General features: G+C 36.0%; 1 protein-coding gene across 4 annotated transcripts in view; it reads left to right on the top strand.

Annotated features, from left to right (window-relative positions):
* Positions 1–27,441, top strand: part of THSD7A (thrombospondin type 1 domain containing 7A) — a 428,410-nt gene that overhangs the window by 176,952 nt on the left and 224,017 nt on the right. For all 4 annotated transcript variants that reach the window (XM_038556951.1, XM_038556952.1, XM_038556950.1 and 1 more), the window contains exon 2: positions 3,446–4,277. In XM_038556951.1, the coding sequence (XP_038412879.1) occupies positions 3,446–4,277 (832 nt within the window). The remainder of the gene's footprint in view (positions 1–3,445; positions 4,278–27,441) is intronic.

Genomic DNA, 27,441 nt, shown 5'->3' with positions numbered 1-27,441 from the left:
ATAGTCATATTATCTACGATACTGAAATTATGCAAAGAACCCAAATGTCCATTGACTGATGAATGGATAAAAATGTGGTGTATGTATACAGTGTAATATTATTTAGCCATAAAAAAGAGTGATATCTTGCCACTTGCAACAACATGAATGGAGCTAAAGAATATTATGTTAAATGAAATAAGTCAGAAAGACAAACACCATATGATTTCACTCATATGTGGAATTAAGAAACAAACCAAAAAAAATGAGCATAGGGAAGAGAAGAGAGAGAGGCAAACTAAGAAACACATTTTTAACTGTAGAAAACAAACTGATGGTTACCAGAGGTGAAGTGGGTGGGGGGATGGGTTAAATAGGTGATAGAGATTAAGGAGTGTACTTGCTGTGATGATCACTGAGTGTTACATGTAAGTATTGAACCACTAAATTTCACTCTTGAAGCTAATATTACACTTTATATTAACTAACTGTAATTTAAATAAAAAACTTTTTTAAAAACCTAGTTTTTGATGACTGCTTCAATTTCCTCCCTGGTTATTGGCCTGTCCAGGTTTTCAATTTCTTCCTGTTCCAGTTTTGGTAGTTTGTGGCTTTCCAGGAAAGCGTCCATTTCTTCTAGATGGCCTAATTTATTGGCGTATAGCTGTTCATAATATGTTTTTTAAATTGTTTGTATTTCCTTGGTGTTGGTAGTGATCTCTCCTTTCTCATTCATGATTTTATTAATTTGAGTCTTCTCTCTCTTCTTTTTAATAAGGCTGGTTAATAGTCCTAATCTGATTCATTAGTCTAAACTCATAATTGATATCAAAGATTGGAAAAAATAAAATATCAAGGAGTCCTCCTGAATTGCATCTAAGATTTAGACTCTGGGTTGTTTCAAGACCCTTATACTTTGAAATTTAGACTTACTGGCATTATTTAGCTTGCTCCTCACTTGATGGTCCAACATAAATGTACCTTTATATTCCATGCTTAGAGTGGGAAATAAAGACTACTGGGTTGTTTTTTGTTTGTTTGTTTTTTAGATTGCTGTTTTGTTTAAGCACAGTAGGGAAGAGGAAATAATACCAAATATGTGTAGAATTAATTCTGAAATTTTACACAAATTGTAATCTCTTATTGAGAAGCATCCTAAGTTCTGTGGTTCTCGAACTGAATATTTATAAAATCTCTAAGAGCATCAACACATTTATGGGTATATATTTTCCTTTGAAAAATTAAAGATAAGATTAAAATATCAGATATTGCATGTTGACAGATATAACAAACTCACTGACTTTCTTAGCTCATAAAGTTTTGACACTCTGGGAAGAGTATTTCCCTAAATGTATCTTAAGCCCTTATGGTTCTTTGCATGTGAATTTGGTAAACTAATGATATGGATATGCCAAATATCCAATTCTTATTTTCATGTACTAATGATTAATTAGTAAAGAGAATGATTGAAAATATTATCCTATTTTCAACTCCATTATTCCATTTGTAATGAAGTTGGCATCCTCATAAACATGTTTCTAGTTAAGATTAAATGTTTACACATGATGAACAAACACATTCTTCTTATTTCACTCTTTCTGGATTAATCATTTTGCATAGGATATCTAAGCCTTAAGCTCTAAAATCATAAAACTAAAATAACAAGAATCTGAAATCCAGGATGGTTTTGTTATTCCTTTAAGATATGAACTTGGGGAAATCACTTCCTCTTCCTGTCACCTGTTTTTCTCATCAAAAGAGTAAATCTTTTGGTTTCATTTCATAGTTTTCACTTTTCAGCAGCAAAAGCCTCTTGTCAGATAATATCTTATACATAATATCAGCCTGTGTTTTAAGAATAATAATAATGGAGCTCCTCTTATAGATACAGGAATGATGTAGAAGGGCAGTGGAGTGGGGTTGGAGACCATAGAGCCCAGTCCTTTTTTTTTTTTTTTAAGATTGTATTTGTTTATTCATGAGAGACACAGAGAGAGAGGCAGAGACATGGGCAGAGGGAGAAGCAGCTCCCTGTGGGGAGCCTGATGCACGACTTGATCCCAGGACCAGGATCAGGACGTGAGTCAAAGGCAGACAGTCAACAACTGAGCCACCTAGGCACCCCTAGAGCCCCAGTACTATAGACCAGCCATTACCTTCCAATACAATATATTGAAGATGGCTCTACATCAAGTAATTCCTCAAGTTCCATAGTCCGTATTTTGAAAATCATGTAATTATATACGATCATTATGTTTCTTTAAAATTCCAAAATAATAAATTATATAATTACTTATAATATTACATATAATTCTCAATTTCATATATTAAAGCTGTAAAAGTGCTGAAAATCCTATTGTACCTTAAAAAATATGTACAAATAAGTAGGTTTCAATTTACGCTAAGAGGATTTTTTTTTTCACTAAGAGTAATTCTAAGGTAAAAAGCTCACCTTATACTAAAGCTACTGACTTAAGTGTTCCATAAAACAACTCTGTAATCCCAAATAGTTTCTATTTTAGGAAACAAATTGATAAAACTCCAGGTAACCCTTCAACATTCAGAAAATCACAGAAGTTCTTGAGTTAAATTTTAATTCTCTTGCCCATCTTTATATTTCACTGGGGAGATCAGAAAAACAATTAATTTGGGGGGTTTATTTATTTATTTATTTATTTAATTTTTAAGATTTTATTTATTCATGAGAGACACACAGAGAGAGGCAGAAACATAGGTAGAGGGAGATGCAGTCTCCTCTCAGGGAGCCTGATGTGGGACTCACTCCCCCGACTTCTGGATCACGCCGGAGCGGAATGCAGATGTTCAACTGCTGAGGCACCCAGGGGTCTCTTGGAGGGGGGGTGGAATTTAAAGGCAGAATGTGCTTAAAAGATTTTTAACTTCTTAGCTTTGATGGCCAGTAAGGGAACACTTCCATCAGTACAGGTATACATCCACTAGATTTTTGCAGTCATAGAAGGTACAGAATGGAAAATGAGGTAGAGGAGAACACATTGTACAGAATCCTTAATTGCTCAGGAAAAGAAAAGCCTGTAGGAGATAGAGTTCTTCACCGAGGGCCCCTTTGTTAGCCTGTTACTGACATGATTTGTTGGCAATGAGGCAGGGGTAATAATGTGTTTTCCCTGTGACTGATTTCCGATGTCCTTTAGAAGCAACAGTTCTATATTTAAAACTAAGAAAATGAAGAAAAGCAAACTTTTCATAATCCCAGAAGGACCCAAAGAAATCTAGTCCCAGCGGTTACCTTATATAGACTCTGACACACTTCTCCTTTTGCAAAAATACTGAGTACAGATCATTACTTTCCGCCACTCATGCACAGAGACCTACTTTATAACACTTCAGGGAAGTTAATGTACTAGATCTTGAAACATCTTTCTGGAAAGTGAAATAACTTATAGTTTTCTTCTAGTGGCCCTGTTAACTCTTGTATCATTTTCAGGTCCATGGGGCCGGTGTATGGGAGATGAATGTGGTCCAGGAGGCATTCAGACCCGGGCCGTGTGGTGTGCTCATGTGGAAGGATGGACCACATTACATACAAACTGTAAGCAGGCTGAGAGACCCAGCAACCAGCAAAACTGTTTCAAGGTGTGTGACTGGCACAAGGAGTTGTATGATTGGAGGCTGGGACCTTGGAACCAGTGTCAGCCTGTGATATCCAAGAGCCTGGAGAAACCCCCTGAGTGCATTAAGGGGGAGGAAGGCATCCAGGTGAGAGAAATAACGTGCATCCAGAAAGAGAAGGACATTCCTGCAGAGGATATCATTTGTGAGTACTTTGAGCCCAAACCTCTCCTGGAACAGGCCTGCCTCATCCCCTGCCAGCAAGATTGCATCGTGTCTGAGTTTTCCGCGTGGTCAGAATGTTCCAAGACTTGTGGCAGTGGGCTCCAGCACCGGACTCGGCATGTGGTGGCGCCTCCCCAGTTTGGAGGTTCTGGCTGCCCAAACTTGACAGAGTTTCAGGTGTGCCAGTCCAGCCCCTGTGAAGATGAAGAGAGCATGTACAGCTTGCACGTGGGTCCCTGGAGCTCATGCTCGATGCCCCACTCAAGACAAGTAAGACAAGCAAGGAGACGTGGGAAGAATAAAGAACGGGAGAAGGACCGAGGAAAAGGAGTGAAGGATCCCGAAGCCCGTGAGCTTATTAAGAAAAAGAGAAACAGAAACAGACAGAATCGACAAGAGAACAAATATTGGGACATCCAGATTGGGTATCAGACCAGAGAGGTTATGTGTACTAACAAGACGGGAAAAGCTGTTGATTTGAGGTAACATTTTGTAACCATTAACTGGGTGTGTCTCTCTGCCAAGGCCATGGACTAGAAAGTACTTAAGACTCTACTAAGTCCCCAGATTCATATTCTTAAGCCTAGAATGAGCTACCCCCAAGTGTAACATTTCTGCTTTAAGGCACTTAAGCTTCTGTGGGTTTCCTGACATTATTTCTTTTGCTCATGCTTAGGCACTATACTACCAGAGTTCATTTAAATGTTCCTGTCAAAAATCTGTAGCGTGATCTGTTCTCCATGAGATGGTACTACTACTTTAGGTCAATAGTGCTGTTTCCACCCACAGGGGCAAGGGGGGAAACTTACTTAGAAGCTAGAGTTTGGGGATTGTGAATTCAGATATTTATTTTAGAGAGAATAAAGCACACTTGTAATCTCTCCAAATTTATAGCATTTTCAGAATTACCCTATAAACAAAATCTAAACAACCACCCAGGGAGCTATACCTAAGAATAATTCTCTTTCACATTTTGTAAAATGGAATAAATCTCCCCAGAGGAAAAAGGGGGAATCAGAAGAAACTAAGGTAAGTAGACATTATTTAATTATGAGTAGCCTCATTTAGAAAACATGTAATTTATTCGCTGCATGTTCTAGACAGAAATTATTTGTCAAATTATTTCTGGGTAAATAATGACTATATTATGAAAGACTTTTTCATATGTGGTTTATTTGTTGTGAAAATATTCATTGAGGATTATTCATTGAGGATTATCTAAAGGATATGATGTTCTCTGGATATTCTAAATTTTGCTCTTGGATAAGCCAGACCATCTGGGAGTGTCTTATCTGGATCATTTGCATAATTGCTTTTTCTGAACTATTTATGCAGTTATGATTTGGACTGAACTGAGTGAAATTATGGTAACATCACTCAGAATTTTATATCATATTTATTGTAGAAATGACATTGAAAGTGTCATATACTCCATCACACAGTCTGTTCTCTTGATTAAAAACACATAAGATAAATTTTACTGAAGCCTCAACCCATGTGCTGCTGGTGAGCAGCTGGGTTGCTTTCCTTTTGGCCCTGGAAATCTTGTAACCAATCACAGGTTGCTGTTTGGTTTGGCTCCTGGGAATATGAATAGGACTGTGTGGCAAGTGTGTTGTTTACTAACATACCCCACAGGCTTCATCTTTTTCTCACCATTATTTTCTTCACTCATTCTTTGCCATCTATGGAATTTGAAAACTGATTGAAAGCAAGATAGTTTAAATAAATGAGTAAACAATAAACAGTTGATTTATCTAAACAATAGTTTCTCTCAGCATAGTGTTTTTCTGGTTGCTATTTTTAGGGTATGTGCTAGTCCCTTCCCTTTTTGTACTTACACAAGTCGTATTTTCTCTCAGCCACACAATAATCTGCTTTTTCTTCCATCTAGTGACATCGGTCCAGCTCCTTTCTTGGTCTCATTAATGGTTGCTTGATCTGCCTTCATCCTCTAAGTTCCCTACAATCCCTTAAGTGTACCTGTGTTCACCTCTGATTCTGTATCATGTGTGTTTTCAATTCAATCCCTGTTTTATTCTTGTCTGACAATCTTATTCTGATTTCCTGATCTCTTTTCCTGAAGTATTTCAGTTATATTAGTTACTTGGCTCCCATCAAGTAATTAAATGAGCCTCCAGGGCAACTTGAGTTGTCTCCTGCTGTCACTGAGTTAACATGCAGTAGACATTTAATTTAATGTTGACCACTCAATTAAAAGTGTAATTAGGATAGTACCTGCCACTGCATTGAACCTAATATTCCCATTTGGTTCTTTGAAATAAGCAAACACATTTAAAAATGTGTAGATTATTTGTCAGGTACTTATATTCTGTTAGAAATATCCTATCTAACAATAAAATGATACTTGCATGCATGTTATAACTTAATAGGGTATAGATTAAACTTTACATTAAATTGGTTATTAATATTTCTTATATTTAAGAATTATATATAAGAATATATATGGGAAAATATATATGATTAAGAAAGTTAAAGTCTTAGTGAAGAAACAAAAATCAGGTATTTTGTCCTACATTTTGCTCAAACATTGCATCAAATCTGTGAAGCTAGTGAACTAGAGAGTGAATGGTTAATACCAACAAAGGAGAGAGCCACAGATCAAATTTAAAGTGTTTCACCTTATATCAGATTCAGAAACAATTTTGTCATGTCAGAGGGTAAAAAAATCATTTAATAAGTCTGAAAACATCTGTTAAGAGTAACTAAATGAATTTGGCTGAATAAACCTAAGAATTATGGGGAAGCAGTTCATAGGCAAATAAATATAACTGTAGCAGAATTACTGCTAGAACATCCAAGTTGCAGATGATAGATATAGCCTGCTTTTTGTTTTCAAACAGACTGAAATCAGTAAGAATTAAAAACACAAATGAAAGTCTATTCTTTCATGATAATAGGAAACAGTCACAGTCTCAAATCACAAATGACAGATTTAGAGAATGTGGAGAAACTGAACCTAACAGAAGGAAGAAATTTAGAAGGGTATTATGTTTTGTGACTTTTGTGAACCCTCAAAATCGTTGAGTAGCCTGCACTTTGTGAGGGCCAAACCAATGACTCCTCCTTGGTATGGCACGATCTATGTTAAAAGAAACGGCTGCCAAAGCATCTTTGAGTTTGTTTGAAAACAGAATGGCATAATAGGCAAGACCGAATGAGAAATTCAGTATGCCATTACTGTCGAGAAAGGACTACCAGTTTGATGGATTGAAGGATTAAAGTTTGATGAACAGTGGACGAGAATTCTAAATCACTATACAACACGCCATGACACAGAGGGCTTCCCTATGAACCAGTGAGTATCAGGTAGGCTTAAGTAGAGTATTGCCCGAGGCCAAGAGTTGATATGAAAGTAATGGCAAGCAGATCTCCAAGAAACCAAAGATAGTAAAGGAAATATAGTGTTTCTGAACCAAAAACAGAAGAGCTAAGAAAATTGAATGAGTTTAACTCATTAACTGAGTGAATGATTTGGCAAAGCTCCAACAAGGAATAGAAGGGAATTAAAAACAAGAAAAAGAAATGGCTTTATCTAAGAAGCAACAAAAAGTGAAAAAATATGTTGTAAAGAGTCAATGATATAGAGAACAGTTTGAGAACATCCAACTGAACTGCAATTGTTTAAAAAAATGATGGTTGTGGAAACAAGTGAGGGAGATCACTATATGAAACTCTGGTGTTCTTGAAGATAGGACCAGAAAAATTAGAACAGAAAAAAACAACAACAAAACACAAGGATATAATAGAAGACTTTCCTGAAATTAAGACTTTAATCCACAGATTGAAGTTACATATGGTTATATTCTGCTAGAAGGGGTTGAAATTACATCCTAGGGCAGCCCGTGTGACTAGGCAGTTTAGCGCTGCCTTTGGCCCAGGGCATGATCCTGGAGACCTGGGCTCGAGTCCCACATTGGGCTCCCTGCATGGAGCCTGCTTCTCCCTCCACCTGTGTCTCTTCCTCTCTCTCTCTCTCTCTGTTTCTCATGAATAAATAAAATCTTTAAAAAAAAAAAAAAGAAAAAAGTAGGGTACTTGATGTAATGAGCACTGGGTGTTATATGCAACTAATGAATCACTAAATTCTACCACTGAAACTATATGTTTACTAACATGAGTTTAAATAAAATTTTTAAAAGATTTTTTAAAAAGTAAGAACGATAAAAATAAATCTGTACATAAACCTGACTATAAAAAAAGTTCTGCACAGAATGCCAGACTTAGAAACATAAAAAATAGATGTGTGCCTATCTTGAACACCTGCTAAATATACCAATTGTCCCCACATTGTTACTATAAATTTATAAGGGAAAAATAAATGTGTAAGAAAGGCCAAAAAAAAAAAATGAAAACTAAAAGTAGAAAAAAACTAATGTCCCAAGATAATTAAATGTATTTTAATGTATGAAAATAGTAATAACAAATTTATGTTCATGAATGAATAATCAGATCAAAAAGAATAGGGTCTAGAAATAAGATCTGCAAAATCTCATAAAATGTCACCCGTGGTGAAGGAGCATTTCCAGTTTTGGGGAGGAAATTAATTAATTTACTTTGTTTGAGGGTGCGGTTGCTTTGCCATGTAAAGGAATAAGATGAATTATAAAAAAAAAAAAGAAAGAAAGAAAGAAAGAAAGAAGAAAGAAAGAAAGAAAGAAAGAAAGAAAGAAAGAAAGAGAAAGATTATATGCCTTTGACGCTTGTTATACCAAAGCAAAGCCCAGGTATACTTAATACTTCAGATTTTTCAATAATATTAGAAGAAAGGATAAATAAAGCTTCTAAAGTCTTAAACAAGGACAGTTTAGGGCACAGAATGCATAGATCATGCAGGAAAATAGTCAACTACATTTTTTAAAAAGAGTACATTTTGCTGAATAAAAATATTAATGAAGTTAAAGCCCCCGCCCCCCCACAAAAAAAGTTAAAGCCCAAATAGCAAACCGAGAAAAACTATGTGAACTTTTCATTGGCAAAGAGCTAATTTTCTTAATATATAAGGACTCATAATATTAAGAAAAAAAGGTCAAAACGTAATTGAAAATAAGCAGAGGATCAAGAGAATGAAAAGGTAAATCACGGACTGGTTAGAAAATATTTGTGAAAGGCACTTGCAATTAAGGACTATTATGCAAAATATATTTTAAAAAACTCTTAAAACTCAACAATGAGAAAACAACCTGATTTAAAAATGTGCCAAAGACCTTCACACCTCACCAAAGAAGATCTACAAATGGCAAATGAGCATATGAAAAGACACTTTATATCATAGGTGTCAGGGAAATACACATTAAAACAACAGAGATACTACAAACTTGTTAGAGTGGCCAAAATCTAGAACACTGGCAATACCAAATGCTGGTGAGTATGTGAAATAACAGGAACTGGTTCATTGCTGGTGGGAATGCAAAATGGTTACAGCTATACTACAAGATAGCCTAGCACTTTCTCACAACACTAAACACACTTCTTACCATGTGATCTAGCAGTTGTGCTCACTAGTATTTACCTAGAAGGACTGAAAACTTATATCTACACAAATATTTACACAGAGATATTTATATAAGAACTCTATTCATAATTGCCAAAACTTGAAGATATCCCTCAAAAGATGAATCGATACACTACAGAATATACAGACAATGGAATATTGTTCAGTGTTAAAAAGAAATGAGCTATCACGCATGAGAAGATATGGAAGAAACTAAATGCATAATTACTAAGTGAAATAAAAGACTGCATACTGTATGATTCCAACTCTGATATTCTGGAAAAAGCAAAACCATAGAGGCAGTGAAAAGAGCAGAAGTGTTGTCAGGGTTTAGGTGGAAGGGAGAGATGAACAGAGGAGCACAAAAGATTTTTAGGGCAGTGAAACTACTCTGTATGATATTATGATAGACATATGCCCTTATAGTTTTGCACAAATGCATAGACTATAGAACACCAAGGGTTACCTGTAGTGTAAACTACGGACTTTGAGTGGTTATGATGTATTCATGTAGGTTCTATTCTAGTGAGTGAAGTTGATAATGGGGAGGTTATGCATATATGAGAGCAGGAGGTTTATAGGAACTCTTTATAATTTGCACTCGATTTTGCTGTGAACCTATAATTGCTCTAAAAATTAAAATCTATTAAAATCAGCAAAGGACAGGTTCAGGTCACAGAAAATTTGCTAATCCTCAATCATAATTGAAGAAATACAAAAAATGTTTGATCCCATTTTCACCTATCAAATTAGTAAATAAAAATGTTTAATAGCATGTCAGGGATCACTAAGACCACCTCTAATGGTGGGAATTCATTAGAAGGACTCAAAGGATTCAGCATATGTCTGAGAGTCATCACAGTGAAAGGATACAAAGCAAAATTATAAAGGAACATATGCATGGGGTGAAGTCCAGAGGAAACTCTGTATGAGGTTCTCCTGGAAATTTCAAGCTTCCAGTATCCTCTCCTGGTGGAAATTCACAGCCTGCACTTAATCCCTCCAATGAAGAGTTGCAGCAAATTGTACAAGGCACTGTCTGCTAGGAAAGTTTATTAGAGACTTAGTGTCCCAAATTTTTAATGGAGGTTGATCACATAGGCACCTTCTGCTTAGAACATGCAAAAATCCTAAACTCCTGGAAGGAAAGCAAATGTTCAACATAAACCACATTGTTTATACAAATAAATTAAGCATAATGAACAACTTTATCATTTATGGCAGTTTTCTCATTCAGAGAAAAATTTTTTTAGCAGTGTAGATAACTGTTTACCAGGTAAGTTCCCAGCTGCCTACCAAGGGCCAACCCTGGAAGCAGGTCTTTATAAGGATAGAAGTCTGAGACTTGATATTTTATTAATAATAGCATTTGATATTAAAGAATTGGGGAAAACAAACATACTCTTGGTGGAGGCAAAAATTGGTGCAACCTATTTGAAAAATAATTTTGCAATTATGTGTCATAATTTTAAAGGACACTACCTTGGTCAGTGATTCTATTACTATGAGTTTCTTCTAAATATATGTACAGCTCTTGTGATAGCATGATTTGATGTAGCAAAATAATCAGAATTCCACTAATAAAATGACTAGTTAAATCACAGTGCTTCCCTGTATGCAATATGTAGCTATTGGCAAGTGAAGTACATATCTCAGTCAGGGCTCTTATAACAAAGTGCCATTGACTAGGTGACTTATAAACAATTTATTTCTCATTGTCCCAAAGTTAAGTCCAAGATCAAGGCAACAGCAGATTCACTGGTGAAAACGCTATTCTGGGTTCTAGACTTCTGTCTTTTCATTGTATCCTCACATGGACACAGAGTGGGAGAAAGCTTTCTTGGGTCCCTTTATGAGGATGCTAATGATCTTCATGAGGATTCACTTTGTGACATGATTACCTCCCAAAGGCTCCACCTCCTAATGCTATCACATTTAGGAGTTAAGGTATCCAAGTATGAATTTTGGAAGGACACACACCTTCGGTCCAATGCAGTAATTGCTTTCTAAACAAACGAGAGAGTAAGCACAGTTGTATTCCACTATCCTGCCCTAACCAGAAATATTATTAAAAGAAATAAGCACTTCTATATGCAGATAAAAAAAGGGAAAAAGAAAAGGAACCTAGAACTTGAGTCATGAATGAGATTCCTTTAAAATAATTGGAATATAATCCTGAAAGATTCATTTCAGGATTTTATCACTGGATTATTTCAGTTGGGCGTGGATGGGAGGAGAGTACAGGCAAGCCACAGGAAATGTGGAGGAGGGTCCTTTAAGAGCCACTTCTTCACCCTAGAATCACAGGGGAAGTATAGCTGGAGGGTAATTCAGTGAGAATGTAATTTCCCAGGTCTCCTGGCTCAGAGAAGCTGTCAAAGGTGAAGTGGGGAATAAAGGGGGTAGGGGAGGCAGACATCTCCAGATTGCAACAAATGTAGCCTGAGATTTAAGGCTTTACTCTGAGCCACTCTCACCTCTAGGACAGTTTAGCTGTCCTAGACTTGAAATAAAGTCCTGAATCTGCATATACAGATATAACATGTTTCAGAAGAACTACAAAATCTGTTATAAGTAATACAAGCAACATTTAGTGGAAGTAGTGCCTACTTTGGAAGATATTTTCCATTTGCACATGCCTTGTTTTGTTGTATTGGACAAAGACAATTACTTATAATTATAAATCCAGTGGACGCACTGCTAAGAAGTATGGGAAATTCCACTTGGTACATTCCTGAAGGAATAAGACAGAACTGGGATCTGAAACATATTTCTGTTGGCTAAGCCAAAACAAAAACCAACCAAACAAACAAAAACACCCAGATCTATCTATGTAGTTTCTAGATAACTAATAAAGCAGACATTTATTTTAGGAATAAACATAAAAGGGCAAAAAATAACTATGTCTCAAAAATACAGTCAACTGACCTTTGACAAAGGAGCAGAGACAATATAATGGAGCAAGGAGATTCTTCAACCAACAGTGCTGGGATAAGTGAATATCCACACACCCACACATACAAAATCTAGACATCGACCTTATAACCTTCCCCAAAAAAGTAACTCAAAATGCATCATAGACCTAAATGCAAAAGGCAAAACTACTATAACATTTCTAGAAGGTAACATAAGAGAAAACTCAGATGACCTTGGGCATGATGATACATTTTAAGATATAATGCAAAAGATGATGTGTGAAAGAAATAATTGATAAATTGTGCTTCATTAAAATTAAATGCTTCTGCTCTGCAAAAGACAATGTCAAGAGAATGACAAGCCACAGACTGAGAAAATATTTGCAAAAGACTCATCTGATGAAAGATGCTTATCCAAAATACACAAAGGACTCTTAAAACTGAACAATAAGAAAACAACTTGATTTAAAAATGAACCAAAGACCATAACTTCACCACCGAAGAAAGTCAGGTGGTAAATAAGCATATGAAGAAATGCTCTACATTATAGGTCATTGAGGAAATGCATTTTAAAGCAACAATGAGATACCACGGCATACCTGTTAGAATAGCAAAACTCCAGGACGCTGAAAATACCAAATGCTGGTGAGGATGTGAAGCAACAAAAATGAATATTGCTGGTGGGAATACAAAATGGTATAGCAACTCTGGAAGACAGTTTGGAGGTTTTTTACAAAACTGAACATACTGCCATAGGATCCACCAATCACACTCCTAGGCATTTACCCAAAGGAAGTGAAAACATACATCCACATAATATCTACACAGTGTTGCCAGGTGTTAGGTAGGAGAGAGAAATGAATAGGGGGAGCATGGATAACTTTTAGGGGAGTAAAAAATAGTCTGTAGGATATTATAATGATGGATATATGCTGCTATATATTTCTGCAAACTGGCAGGATGTACAGCGCCAAGAGTTAACTCTAATATAAGCGTGGATTTTGATTGATGCTGGTGTTTTAGTGTAGTTTCATCCTCGGTAAAAAATGTGCCCTTCAGATGAGTGATGTGAAATGGGGGAGCCTACATGTGGAGGGTCAGAAAGTTTATGGTAAATCTCTATACCTTGCTTTGAATTTTGTTGTAGATCGAAAACTGTTCTTAAAAAAATCTTTTAAAAAAGCTGGCTAAGGTATGAAGAGGAGAATAATCTAGTATCCCTGGAAAAATTGGCACATTGGAGTATTTTTCTGTCATTTTGTTATCAATTATATTTTTCCTTTTAAGGCTTTATATAAATTGAGTCTTGGTATTTCAGATAGTAGTGAATGACACTCAAGTGGCTTTCTGCATTTTTTTTTCTAAACTCATACTTCTCTGACATACCCTTTCATCTTCAAAATTATATCTATTAATATATGGGTGTATTTCTTCTCAACATGGTCTCTTTGTGCCTAACTCCTATTTTACCTTAGAATGCTAGCTGTTAACTACTCCATCCTTCTCTTTAAGGTGAACATAAAGCAACTGGCTATGTAATAGTAAAAAAATAAATAAATAAATAAATAAACACAACAACAAAAAACCTGGCCAGATCAATAAGAGAACTTAAGTAATAGGTAATTAGGAGAAATAAGTAATAAAAATAGGGAAACTTATACGCCCATGGCTACATAGTATTGAGCAAATAATTTAAACTTTTTGGGACTCCGTTTTCTTGTGGACAAATGCATGTGAAGGAAGCCGTGATGAGTGAAGGAAGGAGAGAGCCGAAAAATCTCTGAAAGCCTTCCAAGCTTTGTGATTCCTAGGAACTCTGAACCGAAACTATACCTAAAATTGTGGATATAACACCCCATATATCTTTCATGGCAGAAATTTAATGAATTTTGACGTGTTCTAAAAATCCATTCATACAGAAACATCAGAACAAATGCATGCCTAGTGCAGGTACAACAGGACAGCTTGCAGTCTTGAAAGTATCGATGAGGGATCCCTGAGTGGCGCAGCGGTTTGGCGCCTGCCTTTGGCCCAGGGCGCGATCCTGGAGACCTGGGATCGAATCCCACGTCGGGCTCCCAGTGCATGGAGCCTGCTTCTCCCTCTGCCTGTGTCTCTGCCTCTCTCTCTCTGTGACTATGATAAATAAATAAATAAGTAAAAAAAAAAAAAAAAAAAAAAAAGAAAGTATCGATGAAGTTTTTACTCGGTGGGTGTGCTGTGGAGCTCCGGAGTGCCCATCCCCGCAGGATGGCTCTGTGAATCGGTGCACTTGCAAATCTAATGCTAACCTTACCAAAAAGAAGGAGGTAAATTGCCCTACTATTTAAACTAATACTGACTACTTTTAGGTTATTTAGAATCCATTTATAAAATTACTACTTTTCATGCATAAATAGCAGGCTTTTAGATTAAAAAACTTTCTGTAACATTGAAAGTATTGATTTGCCAGATGCTCACCATTTTTTTCATCAGCTTGCCTCACCTTCCTGCTGGCCACAATTGGCTGAAGAAATAGAGTCAGTGTGCCCACGTTCTTTTGTACGTATAGAGTTAACAGAAGTATGTGGCTTTACTTGTCTCAAAATGCAGAGCTGCCTGGACAGTATATTACATTTACATTTCTCTCTTAGAGAGCCGCTCTCAGCCCTTCTAGACTCTGCTGCTTATGTGGAGGGAGGCTGATCCTTGTTAAAGTTTTCTGGTTCTCTACTTTCTGCTTGGATCCGACCCATAGGAGGCAGCAGCAGCATATAAGACTGTGGGAAGAGAGGCATTGAGTATATATTCCTGTCTTTTGGGGTCAGCAGTGACTAAGTACCTCCAACAAAAGGCTCTCCAGCAGTTTTGCCCTACAGCTCTAGGTCCATCTCAGGTTCTGGTAAAATCTTTTTCCTATCATCCCTTTATCACCTTGAGATGATAATCTTCCCATACCTGCTAACCCCAGGGTGCTCCCCCATCTGTTGGTAATTTCTCTGAACACTACACACACTTTTGTTAATAATCCTTTTATTAAATTCTTCTCATTTAACCTATGTGACTTTGCAATCTGTTTTCTGCTCCCTGATGGATATAACAGCTATACTAGAGTACAATGTTAAGAGTCAGAGAACTACTTCTATGTCACTGCTATTATGTATTACTTAATAAACTATGCATTTGCTTATTTACATTTTTGTTCAACAAAGTACAAGACATCAAGACATTCTGGGTGCTGGAATATATAACCAAAAAATAAAAAAAGCAGCCACTGTAATCTCAAGGACCTGTTCTTTGCTATGGGAAGAGTGGCACAAAAAAGCAATAAAATTCAACAAGTACTATCTTATGTCTATATAGAGAGAGTATATGCAAGTGACAACCTAGGCAACAAGTTCTTCCTAGAGTGAGGTTGACAGGATTAGAAATGGTGTTTGGGAGGAAACGCTGCTAAGGTTATGTCTTAGTAGATATGCCTAAGGTAGGAGAGGATAATGAAAGAAAAATATGGGAACAGCAAAAACAAAGGCCCTGAGATTTGAATCAGTAATGATTCACTGAGCAAGGATGTGATGTACACTGATCATTCACACATCCAGAGATTTCCTATAAAGGAATGAGAAACTAGACCAAAGGAAAAACCAGGCAAATCTTGGATGTCCAGCTTATATGTTTAGATTTTATGTCCTGTGAGTCGGTCATTTCCACTTTTATTAAAAACGGTGTTTTGAATGTATTCCAACATAGGTAGCATTTATTTATCAATTAAATCCATGCACTATTGAAAAAGTATGTACACTACTAAAAATCATATTAAAACAGTATAAGATAAGGACCCCTGGGTAGCTCAGCAGTTTAGCACCTGCCTTCCGCCCAGGGCGTGATCCTGGAGACCCGGGATTGAGTCTCGTCAGGCTCCCGGCATGGAGCCTGCTTCTTCCTCTGCCTGTGTCTCTTCCTCTCTCTGTGTCTCTCATGAATAAATAAAATCTTTAAAAAAAGAAAACAGTATAAGAGAAATAAAACAGTACTAGTATTTTGCTAATCAATGTGGGTTCACATTATCTTTACCTAAAATCTTAAGGCAAACCATGAAGAGTAGTGATTTTTAGTCTAATACACAATTTTTATAAATGTATATTTTATATAAATATATTTTCTATATAAATTTATGTCATATAAATACAAATATAAATATTTTATAAATATATTTAGATTTATATATATGTAAAATAAACTTTTTATATTGGTCAGTGGAGATTCATGAATAGAATTACCATGTGATATGCATATTATAATTAACCAATAAACAATTATTAACTATGCAGTACTATTTGCCCGACATTGGCTAGGTATAGAATTAACTTTGCATTTACACAAAAACATAATTTTTATGTGGAAGTAATTTTTTAAAAATCATCATGTATAAAATAAAGCAGATATTACTATTCCTATATTATAGATAACAAAGTTGAGTATCTGAAATTTTAAGTAACTTGCCCAGGTCACCCAAAAAAGAGCAAAAGCAGAGGGCAGCGACATAGCCTAGAGCAGGGCTGCCCAGTTGTTGTATATGTGAGACCCCGGTGTTGACCCGGATGCCTAGCTGAAAGGCAGTTCCCATAAAAGTGTTTCTAGGAGGAAGCTTAGGCTCAGTCTCAGCAGATGGGCACATATTTCAAAACTTGAAGCACAGCCATTTTTGAAATAGGCTTCTTGATACCTTTTGTTTTAGGGGTTATAGCTTTTTTGGATCTGATCTAATTATTATCCCTCCACCTTTTTATAATAAGGCTGTTTCATAGCAGAAATGTCAGTCTTCCCTTTTTGAAATTTTTTTTCATGTTTCCAGAAAGTGCTCCATTTTGATTATAGAGTATAACAGTGCGGGGAGAAGCAAAGCATATGCTTACCTAGAATCGGTAAAAAGGAAGCATGTATATTTTCATACCCCTACCAGAGGTATTCAGATTCACTTCAAAATACTAGAGCAACGGGGCCAATAACTATATACACTGTTTCACTAAACCAACATTAGGATTCAAGATGGCTACTCTTGTCAAAATTTTATAAAGAAAGCTTGTCTTCTGCTCTTTATTTAACATCTCTCACTGACTGCATGATACTTTTCTGTTCAGACTTGAGTCGAGGCACACCTCCCATCCTGATCTGTAATACCTACGGTATTACCTAAGTTTGTTTATATTTCCTTCTGCTCTTTCCCTCAACCTAATTTCATTCCTTGAATAAAAGATACCTCTTTAGTGGTGCACTTAAAACAACAACACAACTAATTAGGTTATTTATATTATGGCAGGCCCCACATTTCATTACAAACTACATTTTATTAAATTTTGAAAGTTTTCTCAGAAGTTATGATCTGTTTTATGTCAGAAAATATTCTATATATATAATATATGCAATAGCAATAGATGAATGCTACACAAGCTACTTCATCAAAGATAGACACAATATTAACCATTCTATCTCCCACTCAGCTAAGACAATTCTTAGCACATAATCAGGTCCCTCAATAAATGTTTGTTAAAGAATGAAAATTGATTCTTTCAGTTTTAGAAACAAATGTTGACAGGCATGTGGAGAAAGGGGAACCTCTTGCACTCTTGATGGGAATGCAAGCTAATGCAGCCACTCTGGAAAGCAGTGTGGAGGTTCCTCAAGAAGTTAAAAATAGAGCTACCCTATGACCCAGAAATTGCACTACTGAGTATTTACCCCAAAGATACAGATGTAGTGAAATGATGAGACACCTGCACCCCAGCAGTATCTACAATAGCCAAACTGCGGAAGGAGCCATGAAGTCCTTTGACTGATGAATGGATAAGAAGATGTGGTGTGTGTGTGTGTTTGTGTGTGTGTGTGTGTGTACACACAATGGAATATTACTTAGCCATCAGGAAGAATGAATACCTATCATTTACATCAACATGGATGGAACTGGAGGGTGTTAGGCTGAGTGAAATAAGTCAATCAGAGAAAGATAATTATCATGTAGTTTCATTCATATTTGGAATATAAAAAAATAGTTAAAGGGACCATAAGGAAAAGGAGGTAAACTGAGTGGAAAAAAATTAGAGAGGAAGGCAAACCATGAGAGACTCGTAACTCTGGGAAACAAACAAAGGGTTGCAGAAGGGGAAGTAGGTGGGGAGATGGAGTAACTGGGTGTCAGGCATTAAGGAGGGCACTTGATGGGATGAGCACTGAGTGTTATACTGTATGTTGGCAAATTGAACTTAAAGTATAAAAAAAAAGAAAAAAAAAGAAATTGAGCCTTTTAGTAAATAACTGAGGCCACTAGGAAAATCAACACTTCCACAGGTTATAAAGAGTGTAACTGAGATTTGCAAGAGAATATCCCACAGACAGGGGTACCTGGGTGGCTCAGTGGTTGAGCATCTGCCTTCAGCTCAGGTCGTAATCCCAGGGTCCTGGGGTCGAGTCCCACATCAGGTTCCCTGCAGGGAACCTGCTTCTCCCTCTGCCTATGTCTCTCCCTCTCTGTCTGTGTGTCTCATGAATAAATAAAATCTTAAAAAAAATAAAAAATAAAAGAATGTCCTGCAGACAGATAAATCATATTTACCTAAGAGAATATAGGATAGAGGTATCAGTTTCATTCATGAAACAGTGTTTAGAATGTATTTTAATATTACTGTGACTGGTTAAAACTAAACAATTACTATTGCATAGTTAAATATATTTTTGTAGAAATTATAAAATTATATTTTGTAAGGAGAAATGACATATATCTTCCTTGATATTGTAAATGTACTCCAATAGTTTATAAGCATTAGTCTACTTAGTTTAACTTTTTTGGTACATTTATAAGCATCCTTATTTATGTTATCTTCTACCCCTGTTTGTATATCTTGAAACCACTAAACTGTTTAGTCACAACTATCAAGTAATTGACACTGATGCTGGCAGACTAAAGCTAGTATTGTCCATGTTTACCTATAAACCTCTAGCAAATTCTTCTGAATATCCAATCAGTGTGACTACCAGGATCACTTCCCACATCCTAAGGCACAATGGTCTGTCTCATCATGCCTGGGCTGACTTCACCCCTTCCTATACCTCTGTCTCTCACCTCACAGGAGTGTTTTTGGTTTAAATGATGGCCTCTCAGGGAGCAATTGAACAAAAGGAAGCTCTTAGGTAATGTTTTAAGACTATTTAATAAGTTAAAAGAAAGTTCTGGGGACTAAGGACCAACCATAACTCAAATTATAGATACCACTGTTTATTCCTTCTTCACATAAAGTTTAAATAAAGTCCATTCTAATTTCCTCACTTTTCCTCAGAGCCTTAGTAATATCTTCCATTTGATTGTGCTAAGTTTAACTTTCTTTCTTGAGCCCGTGTGAGAGCAAATTTCCTTGAGCTGGCACTTCCTTGCACTGCCTGACCACTGTTTGGGGTGGTGACCTTGCCTCTCCCTAACAGCAATTGTGATCTCACCCATTGTTTTCATTTATTTGCTGGAATTCTGCTACTTTTATATGGGCAGCACTGAGTCTCCCTCTGACTGGAATATAACAAGAAGGGATTTAAATAGGAGGAAATGCTTTCAAAGGGAAAAAAAGTCCACTTAGGATAAGGAGTTTAACAAATTATTAAGGCACTATTTCTATAACCTAATTAAGAATATGCTAACTCTTATAGAGTCTATTAATATATTGTATTAGTAATTTTATGTTTTACTATCTTCTTAAAATTATTGCTTATATATTAGCCATGATTTTAAGCCTCTACTCACACTTTGACCTTGCTATGTTCTTTATTTTTCTTATCATCTTATTATAGAGTGATTATCTAGCTTTTTCCCAAAGGTTTCTTTGACAAATATTTCCTTCTCCATTTAGTACAAATATATGGTCAGTGATACTAGATTCTAAAAGTTGTGACCAGGGAAATTTTGTTTAGTAGTATTTACCAGGACAGGAGCTGAATTGTAAGTGAGCAAAGTAATTGTACTGTGCTTGGTACAAGAAGCCATTGTACTGAAAAGATTTTGAACTGTTGGGACCATCATGTACAGTGTACAGTGCTGGAAAAAACAAAGCAGGTTTTTGAAGAAGAATCACTAATGACCATTGATAGTTGAGATTACAGTAATTTTCTTCTTGGCTTAAAAAAGGAAAAGCTTTCAAAAGACTTCTCATAGACATAAACCAGACCACTAACTGACATGTATATGAATACACATGTAATCCTTTTGGAAGGTGAATAAGAATAGAGATAGGAAAAGAGATATAGTCTAAGTCAAGAATAATAACTATGAATATCTCAGAAATTATTTTCAGTAGTCTGAAATTTGAATACTTTGGGATTTTATCCAAGATGTGGTATACTGATGCACTTTGTATTTCATGCAGGTTTTCAAACACTTTTTATTGAAAACGGAGCTCTCTGGCATGTAAAATTGTTGTGTAAGTTGAGAATAGCTCAGCAAAATGTGAAAATTTTAGTGGTTTTTAAAATTTTTATTAAGTTTTTATTTGAATTCCAGTGTAGTTAACATAGTGTTATTTTAGCTTCAGATGTATAATATAGAGATTCAGTAATTCTCTACATTACTTAGTGCTCATCATGATAAGTGTCCTCCATAATCCCTATGGCGTGTTTCACCCATCCTCCTGATGCCTTCTCCTCTGGTAACCATCAGTTTATTCTCTGTAGTTAAGAGTCCAGAGGGAGAAAAAAGTCTATTTGGGGGCTTATGTCTTTCTCCCTCCTCTCTTTTTCTTTGCTTTGTTCTGAAATTTCACATGAGTGAAATCATATGCCATTTGTCTTTCTGTGAGCCACTTACTTCACTTAGCATTATACTCTCTAGTTCTATCCATGTCATTGCAAATGGCAAGATACCATTCTTTTTATGGCTGAATACTATTCCACTGTGGAATATAAATGGATATATAGTAGCATTTTTGTATTCTTTAAGTGAATACCCAGGAATAGAATTACTAAATCATATAGTAATTCTATTTTTAATTTTTTAGAGGAAACTCCATACTGTTTTTCACAGTGGCTGTACTATTTTGCATTCCCACCAACAGGGTAAGAGGTTCCCTTTTCTCCATACCCTTACCAACACTTGTTTCTTGTGGGGTTTTTTAGCCATTTTATCTTAGCCATTCTGATTGGTGTGAGGTAATATCTCATTGTAATTTAGATTAGCATTTCCCTGATGATGAGTGATATTAAGCATCTTTTCATGTGTCTGTTGGCCATCTGGATGTCTTCTTTGGAGAAATGTTTTTTCATGTCTTATGCCCACTTTTTAACTGGATCTTTGGAGGTATTGAGTATTATAAGTTCTTTATGTATTGTAGATACTAACCCTTTATTGGATATATAATTTGCAAATATCCTCTCCCATTCAGTATGTTGGTTTTTTAGTTTTGTTGGTTGTTTCCTTCACTGCTCAGAAGCTTTTTATTTTGATGTAGTCCAAGTAGTTAATTTTTGCTTTTATTTTCCTTGCCTCAGGAGAAATATGTAGAAAAATGTTGGTATGGCTGATGTCAGAGAAATTACTACCTGTGCTCTCTTCTAGAATTTTTACAGTTTTACATCTCAGAGTTTGGTCCTTAATCCATTTTGAGTTTGTTTTTGTGTGTGGTGTAAGAAAGTGGGCTAGTTTTATTCTTTTGCATATAGCTATCCAAGTTTCCTAACATTATTTGTTGAAGAGACTGTCTTTTTCCTATTACATATTCTTACCTCTTTGTGGAAGATTAATTGAGCACATAATTATGAGGTTTTTTTATAGGCCTTCTATCTTGTTCTGATATGTGTGTCTATCTTTGTGCCAGTAGTATGCTGTTTTGTTTACTACAGCTTTGTAGTATAACTTGAAATCTGAATTGTAATACCTCCAGATTTGATTTTCTTTTTCAAGATTCCTCTGGCTATTTGGGGTCTTTTGTGATTTCATACAAATTTTAGGATTACTTGTTCTGGGTCTGTGAAAAATGCTGTTGTATTTTGATAGGGATTACATCAATTCTGTAGAGTGCTTTGGGTAGTATGGACATTTTAACAGTGTTCTTTCAATACATGATTATAGATAGTTTTTCCATTTGTTTGTATCATCTTCAATTTCTTTCATCAGTGTTTTATAATTTTCAGAGTACAGGTCTTTTGCCTCCTTGGTTAAGTTTATACCTAGGTACTCTATTACTTTTGGTGCAATTGTAAATGAGATTGCTTATTAATTTCTTTTTGTGTTGCTTCACTGTTAGTGTATAGAAATGCAGCAGATCTCTTTTCATTGATTTTGTATCCTGCAACCTTCCTGAATTTTTTTTTATCCATTCCAGTAGTTTTGGGGTGGAGTCTTTAGGGCTTTCTAGATGTAGCAAGATGTCATCTGCAAATAGTAGAAGTTTCACTACTTTAACCAGTTTGGATTCCTTTTAATTCTTTTTCTGCCTTATTGATTTGACCAGGACGACTAGTACTATGTTGAATAAAAGTGGTGAGAGTAGACATTATTGTCTTTTTCCTGATCTTATGGATAAAGCTTTCAGTTTTTCATCATTGAGGATGATGTCAGCTGTGGACTTTTTTACATATGGCTTCTATTACAATGAGGTATGTTCCTCTAGAACTACTTTGATGAGGTTTTTTTTTTTTTTATCATGAATGGATGTTGTACTTTGTCAAATGCTTTTTCTGCATCTACTGAAATTATCAGATAGTTTTTATTATTTCTCTTATTGATGTGGTGTATCCCATTGAGTGATTTGCAAATATTGGAACAGCCTTGCATCCTAGCAGTAAGTCCCACTTGATAGTGATGAATGATTTTTTGAATGGATTGTTGGAATCAGTGTGCTACTATTTTGGTGGGGATTTTTGCATCTATGTTCATCAGAAATATTGGACTGTATTTCTGGGTTGGTTTTTTTTGTAGTGTTTTATCTGGTTTTGGTACTAGGATAATACAGGCCTTTATAGAATAAATTTGGAAGTTTTCCTTCATTTTCTGTTTTTGTTTGTTTGTTTGTTTGTTTTTAAGTAGTTTGAGACTGGGTATTCACTCTTCTTTAAATGTTTGGTAGAATTCACCTGTGAAGCTATCTGGTCCTGGACTTTTGTTTGTTGGGAGCTTTTTGATTACTAATTCAATTTCATTGCTTGTAATTGGCTTGTTCAAATTTTTATTTCTTTGTGGTTCAATTTTGGGAGGTTATATGTTTCTAGGATTTATCTATTTCTTCTAGGTTGTCCACAATTTGTTGGCATATAATTTTCATAATATTCTCTTATAATCCTTTGCATTTCTGTGATGTCAGTTGTGATTTCTTCTCTTTCAGTTCTGATTTTGTTTAGAATCCTTTTATTCTTCTGATGAGTATGGCTAAAGGTTTATCAATTTTGTTGATCTTTACAAAGAACTAGCTCCTGGTTTAATCTGTTCTATTGTTTATTTAATTTAATTTATTTCTGCTTTCATCTTTACTATTTCTTTCTTTCTACTGGGTTTGGGTTTGGTTTATTCTTTTTCTAACTTCTTTATGTTTGAGTTATTTGAAACTTTTCTTACTTCTTGAGGTAAGCCTATTTTGCTATACCTTTCCCTCTTAGAATTTCTGCATCTTTTGCTGCATCTCAAAGATGTTGGAACCTTGTGTTTTCATTTTCACTTGTGCCTGTGTATTTTTTGATGTCCCCTTTGGTTTCTTGATTGACCCAATCTTTGTTTAGCTGCATGTTACTTAACCTCCACGTATTTGTGCCCTTTCTGATTTTTTTCTTGCAGTTGATCTCTAGTTTCATAGCATTATGGTCAGAAACATGGTATAATTTCGATCTTTTTGAATTTTTTGAGGCTTGTTTTGTGTCCTGATGTGTAATTTGTTGTGGAGAATGTTCTATGTGAGCTTCAAAAGAATGTGTATTCTGCTGTTTTAGGATGGTATGTTCTGAATATATTAAATACGTTTGGTCTAGTATATTAGTCAAATCCACTGTTTCCTTGTTGATTTTCTGATTGGAGTATCTGTCCATTAATGCAAGTGGATGTTAAAAGTTCCCTACTGTTATTCTATTACTATCAATTATTTCCTTTATATTTGTTATTAACTACATTAAGTATTTGAGTGCTGTCACATTAGGTACAAAAATATTTACAATATTCACAGTATTATTATATATTCTTGTTGGATTCTCCTGTGAATGATTGATTATATAGTGTCCTTGTCTCTTGTACAATCTTTCTTTTAAAGTCTATATTTTTAATGTACATATTGCAATCCTGGCTTTCTTTTGACATCATAAATGCTTCTCTGTCCCTTCACTTTCGATCTGTGTGTGTCTTTAGATCTGAAGTGTCTCTTGTAGGCAACATATAGATGAGTCTTATTTTTTTTTTTATCCATTCTGTCACCCAGTGTCTTGTGATTGGAGCATTTAGTCCATTTATATTCAAAGTAATTATTGAGAGATATGTATTTTTGCCATTTTGTGCTTGTTTTATGGTAGTTTTTGCAGTTTTTTCTCTTTATTCTCTTACTCTCTTCTTTCATGACTAGTTAGCTTTTTTAGTAATATATTTGGGATCTATTTTCTTATATTGTGCTTTTATATTACTGTATTTTGATTTGTGGTTACCATTCAGTTTGTATATAATACCTTCTATACTATTAATATAACAGTCTATATTAAGTTGATGGTCACTTAAGTTTGAATCCATTCTTCTCTCCTCTATCCATTTTAGGTTATGGTGTCATATTTACATTATTTTTGTGAGTCTCTTGACTGATAGTTACAGATATACTTACTTCTGCTACTTTTATGCTTCCTATCTTTTTTTTTTTTTTTTTTTTTTTGCTCTTGTTTCTGTCTTTCCTTTCCACTCAAAGAGTCCCCTTTAACATGTAAGGCTGATTTAGTGGTCATGAATTCCTTTAACTTTTCTTTGTCTGGGAAACTCTTTATCTCTCCTATTCTAATTGATAGCCTTACTGCATAGAATATTTTTGACTGCAGATTTTTTTTTTCCTTTCAGCATTTTGAATATATCATGCCACTCCTTTCTGGTCTGCAAAGTTTTTGCTGAAAAATCAACTGATAACCTTATGGGATTTCCCTTATGTGTAACTGCTTTCTTTTCTCTTGCTCCTTTAAAAATTCTTGATCGCTGCTCTTTGACATCTTAATTACTGTGTGGCTTGGTGTGGATTTCCTTGGTTGATTTTGTTGGGACATATCTGTTCCTCCCGGATCTGCATTTCTGCTTCCTTTCCCAGATTTGGGGAGGTGTCAGCTATTATTTCTTCAAATAAATTTGCTTCCACCTTTCTTTCTCTTCTTATTATGGGATCCCTATAATGTGAATGTTATTTCACCTGATGGTATTGTTGATTTCTCGAAGTCTCTTCTCATTTTGCACATTTTTTTCCTTATCACCTCAGCTTGATTACTTTCTATTACTTTTTCCTCCAGGTTGCTGATGATTTGTTCTTCTGCTTCATCTAGTATGCTATTTATTCCACCTAGTGTGATTTTAATTTCCTTTATTGTGTTCCTCATATCTGGTTCTTTTTTTTTTTTATCTCATTGTTAAGTATCTCATAGATATCCTCCATTTTTTTCTCAAGTCCAATGAGTATGTTTATGTTCATTACTTTAAATTCTCTATCAGACATGTTACTTATCTCCATTTATTTCTCTTAGGAGGTCTCTTGCTGTGATTTTGTCCTTTCATTTGGGAACATATTCCTCTGTCTCCTCATTTTGTCTAATTTTCTGTGTCTCTTTCTCTGTTAGGAAAGACAGCTACATCTCCTGCACTTGAAAGTAATGGTCTTAAGGAGAAGAGATCCTGGAGTGACCTGCCCTGTCATGTCTCATGTTCACCAGGACCTGGCATTTCAGGGATGTGCTCTATATATGATGTGTATGCCCTGCTGTTGTGTCTGAACCACCTTTTTCTTCAGTTTAGTCATCTGCCAGGGATCTCTTTGCCTGTAGTGGGCAGTGTTTTCTTCTTGTGGTATTAGTGGGCCATTCTGGGGATGCCTTGGCCTTGAATTGAGTCAGACCAGGCATTTGCCAGAAATGCAGCAATGCCAAACTGCATGGTGCTTTCTCTGTGTTGTACCCTGTAGTGAGCCCAGTTATCTGCCACTGGCCCACAGCTAAGGCTTCCATGTAACTGGTGTGTGTGTGTGTGTGTGTGTGTGTGTGATTATCTTTCCCTCTCTCTGGGGCAGAAATCACTTTGGCAGTGGTGTGGCCACTGTAAGGGCTGTTTGCATACTATCAGGCCTCTGACACCACCCCGTATGGACTCTGGCCAAGAGCATGTGGGAAAGGGTGGATCTGCTGAAACACAGCACAGAGGGTGAGGTGGGGCAGCAGTGCTAGCCAGCTTTGGGCCTGCCCCCTTCTCTATGGAAGCTGCCCTGCAGCACTGCAACTGCGGAATGGGGGGTGTGTGTGGATTGGCAGAAGCACAGTTCAGGCTGGGGTGGCGGTGCTAGCAAGTTAGGTAACAAGTCCCACAGGTAACCCTGTTTTTATGCTGGGGGATGAGAGAGGAAAATGGTGCTTGTCAATTTCTGTGTTCCTGGAAGACTTCCCCAGAGATTTCTGTTCCTCTGGACATGTTCTGAGATTAATAAATAACTCCCTCTCATATACACCAAGCACCTTTCAAACTGCTGCTTCTGGGCTCTTTGTTGTGCTGTCTCTTTAAGATTGGACACTCAAATTCTTTTCACCCTCTAGGATCTCCCAGCTCTGAGCCTGCTGAGTTTTTAGAATTCCAAATTTTATGCCATGCTGTTATAAAAACTTATGAAATTGAAGCCCTCTGGTTTTCAAAGCCAAATGTTATGGGGATTCATCTTCCTCCGTGTAGGAGTCTGCTTCTCTCCCCTCTCCTCAGCAGCTACATCCCTTGCTTCTGCAGACAGTCCTGTGAGGCCCTCTAATTCCTGACTGTGTCTCTGCCCTTCCTACCCTTTTGATGTGGCCTCTTCTCTACAGTTATTTGCAGAACATATTCTGTGAGTCTTTGGGTCATTCTCTGGATTATTTGCACTGATGAGAGTGTTATCTAGGTATATCTGTTGGTGGAGGTGAGGCTAGGGTCCTCTTACTATTCCACCATCTTCCTGAAAGAGAAATTTTTATTAACAGTTAAGGGTGCTTTTAAAATAATTAGATGGGGGATCCCTGGGTGGCTCAGGT

The sequence above is a fragment of the Canis lupus genome, chromosome 14 (assembly GCF_011100685.1).
Source record: "Canis lupus familiaris isolate Mischka breed German Shepherd chromosome 14, alternate assembly UU_Cfam_GSD_1.0, whole genome shotgun sequence".
Classification (NCBI taxonomy): Eukaryota; Metazoa; Chordata; class Mammalia; order Carnivora; family Canidae; genus Canis; species Canis lupus.
Note: the sequence above shows the minus strand (reverse complement) of the source record. Positions and strands in the feature narration are given on the sequence as shown.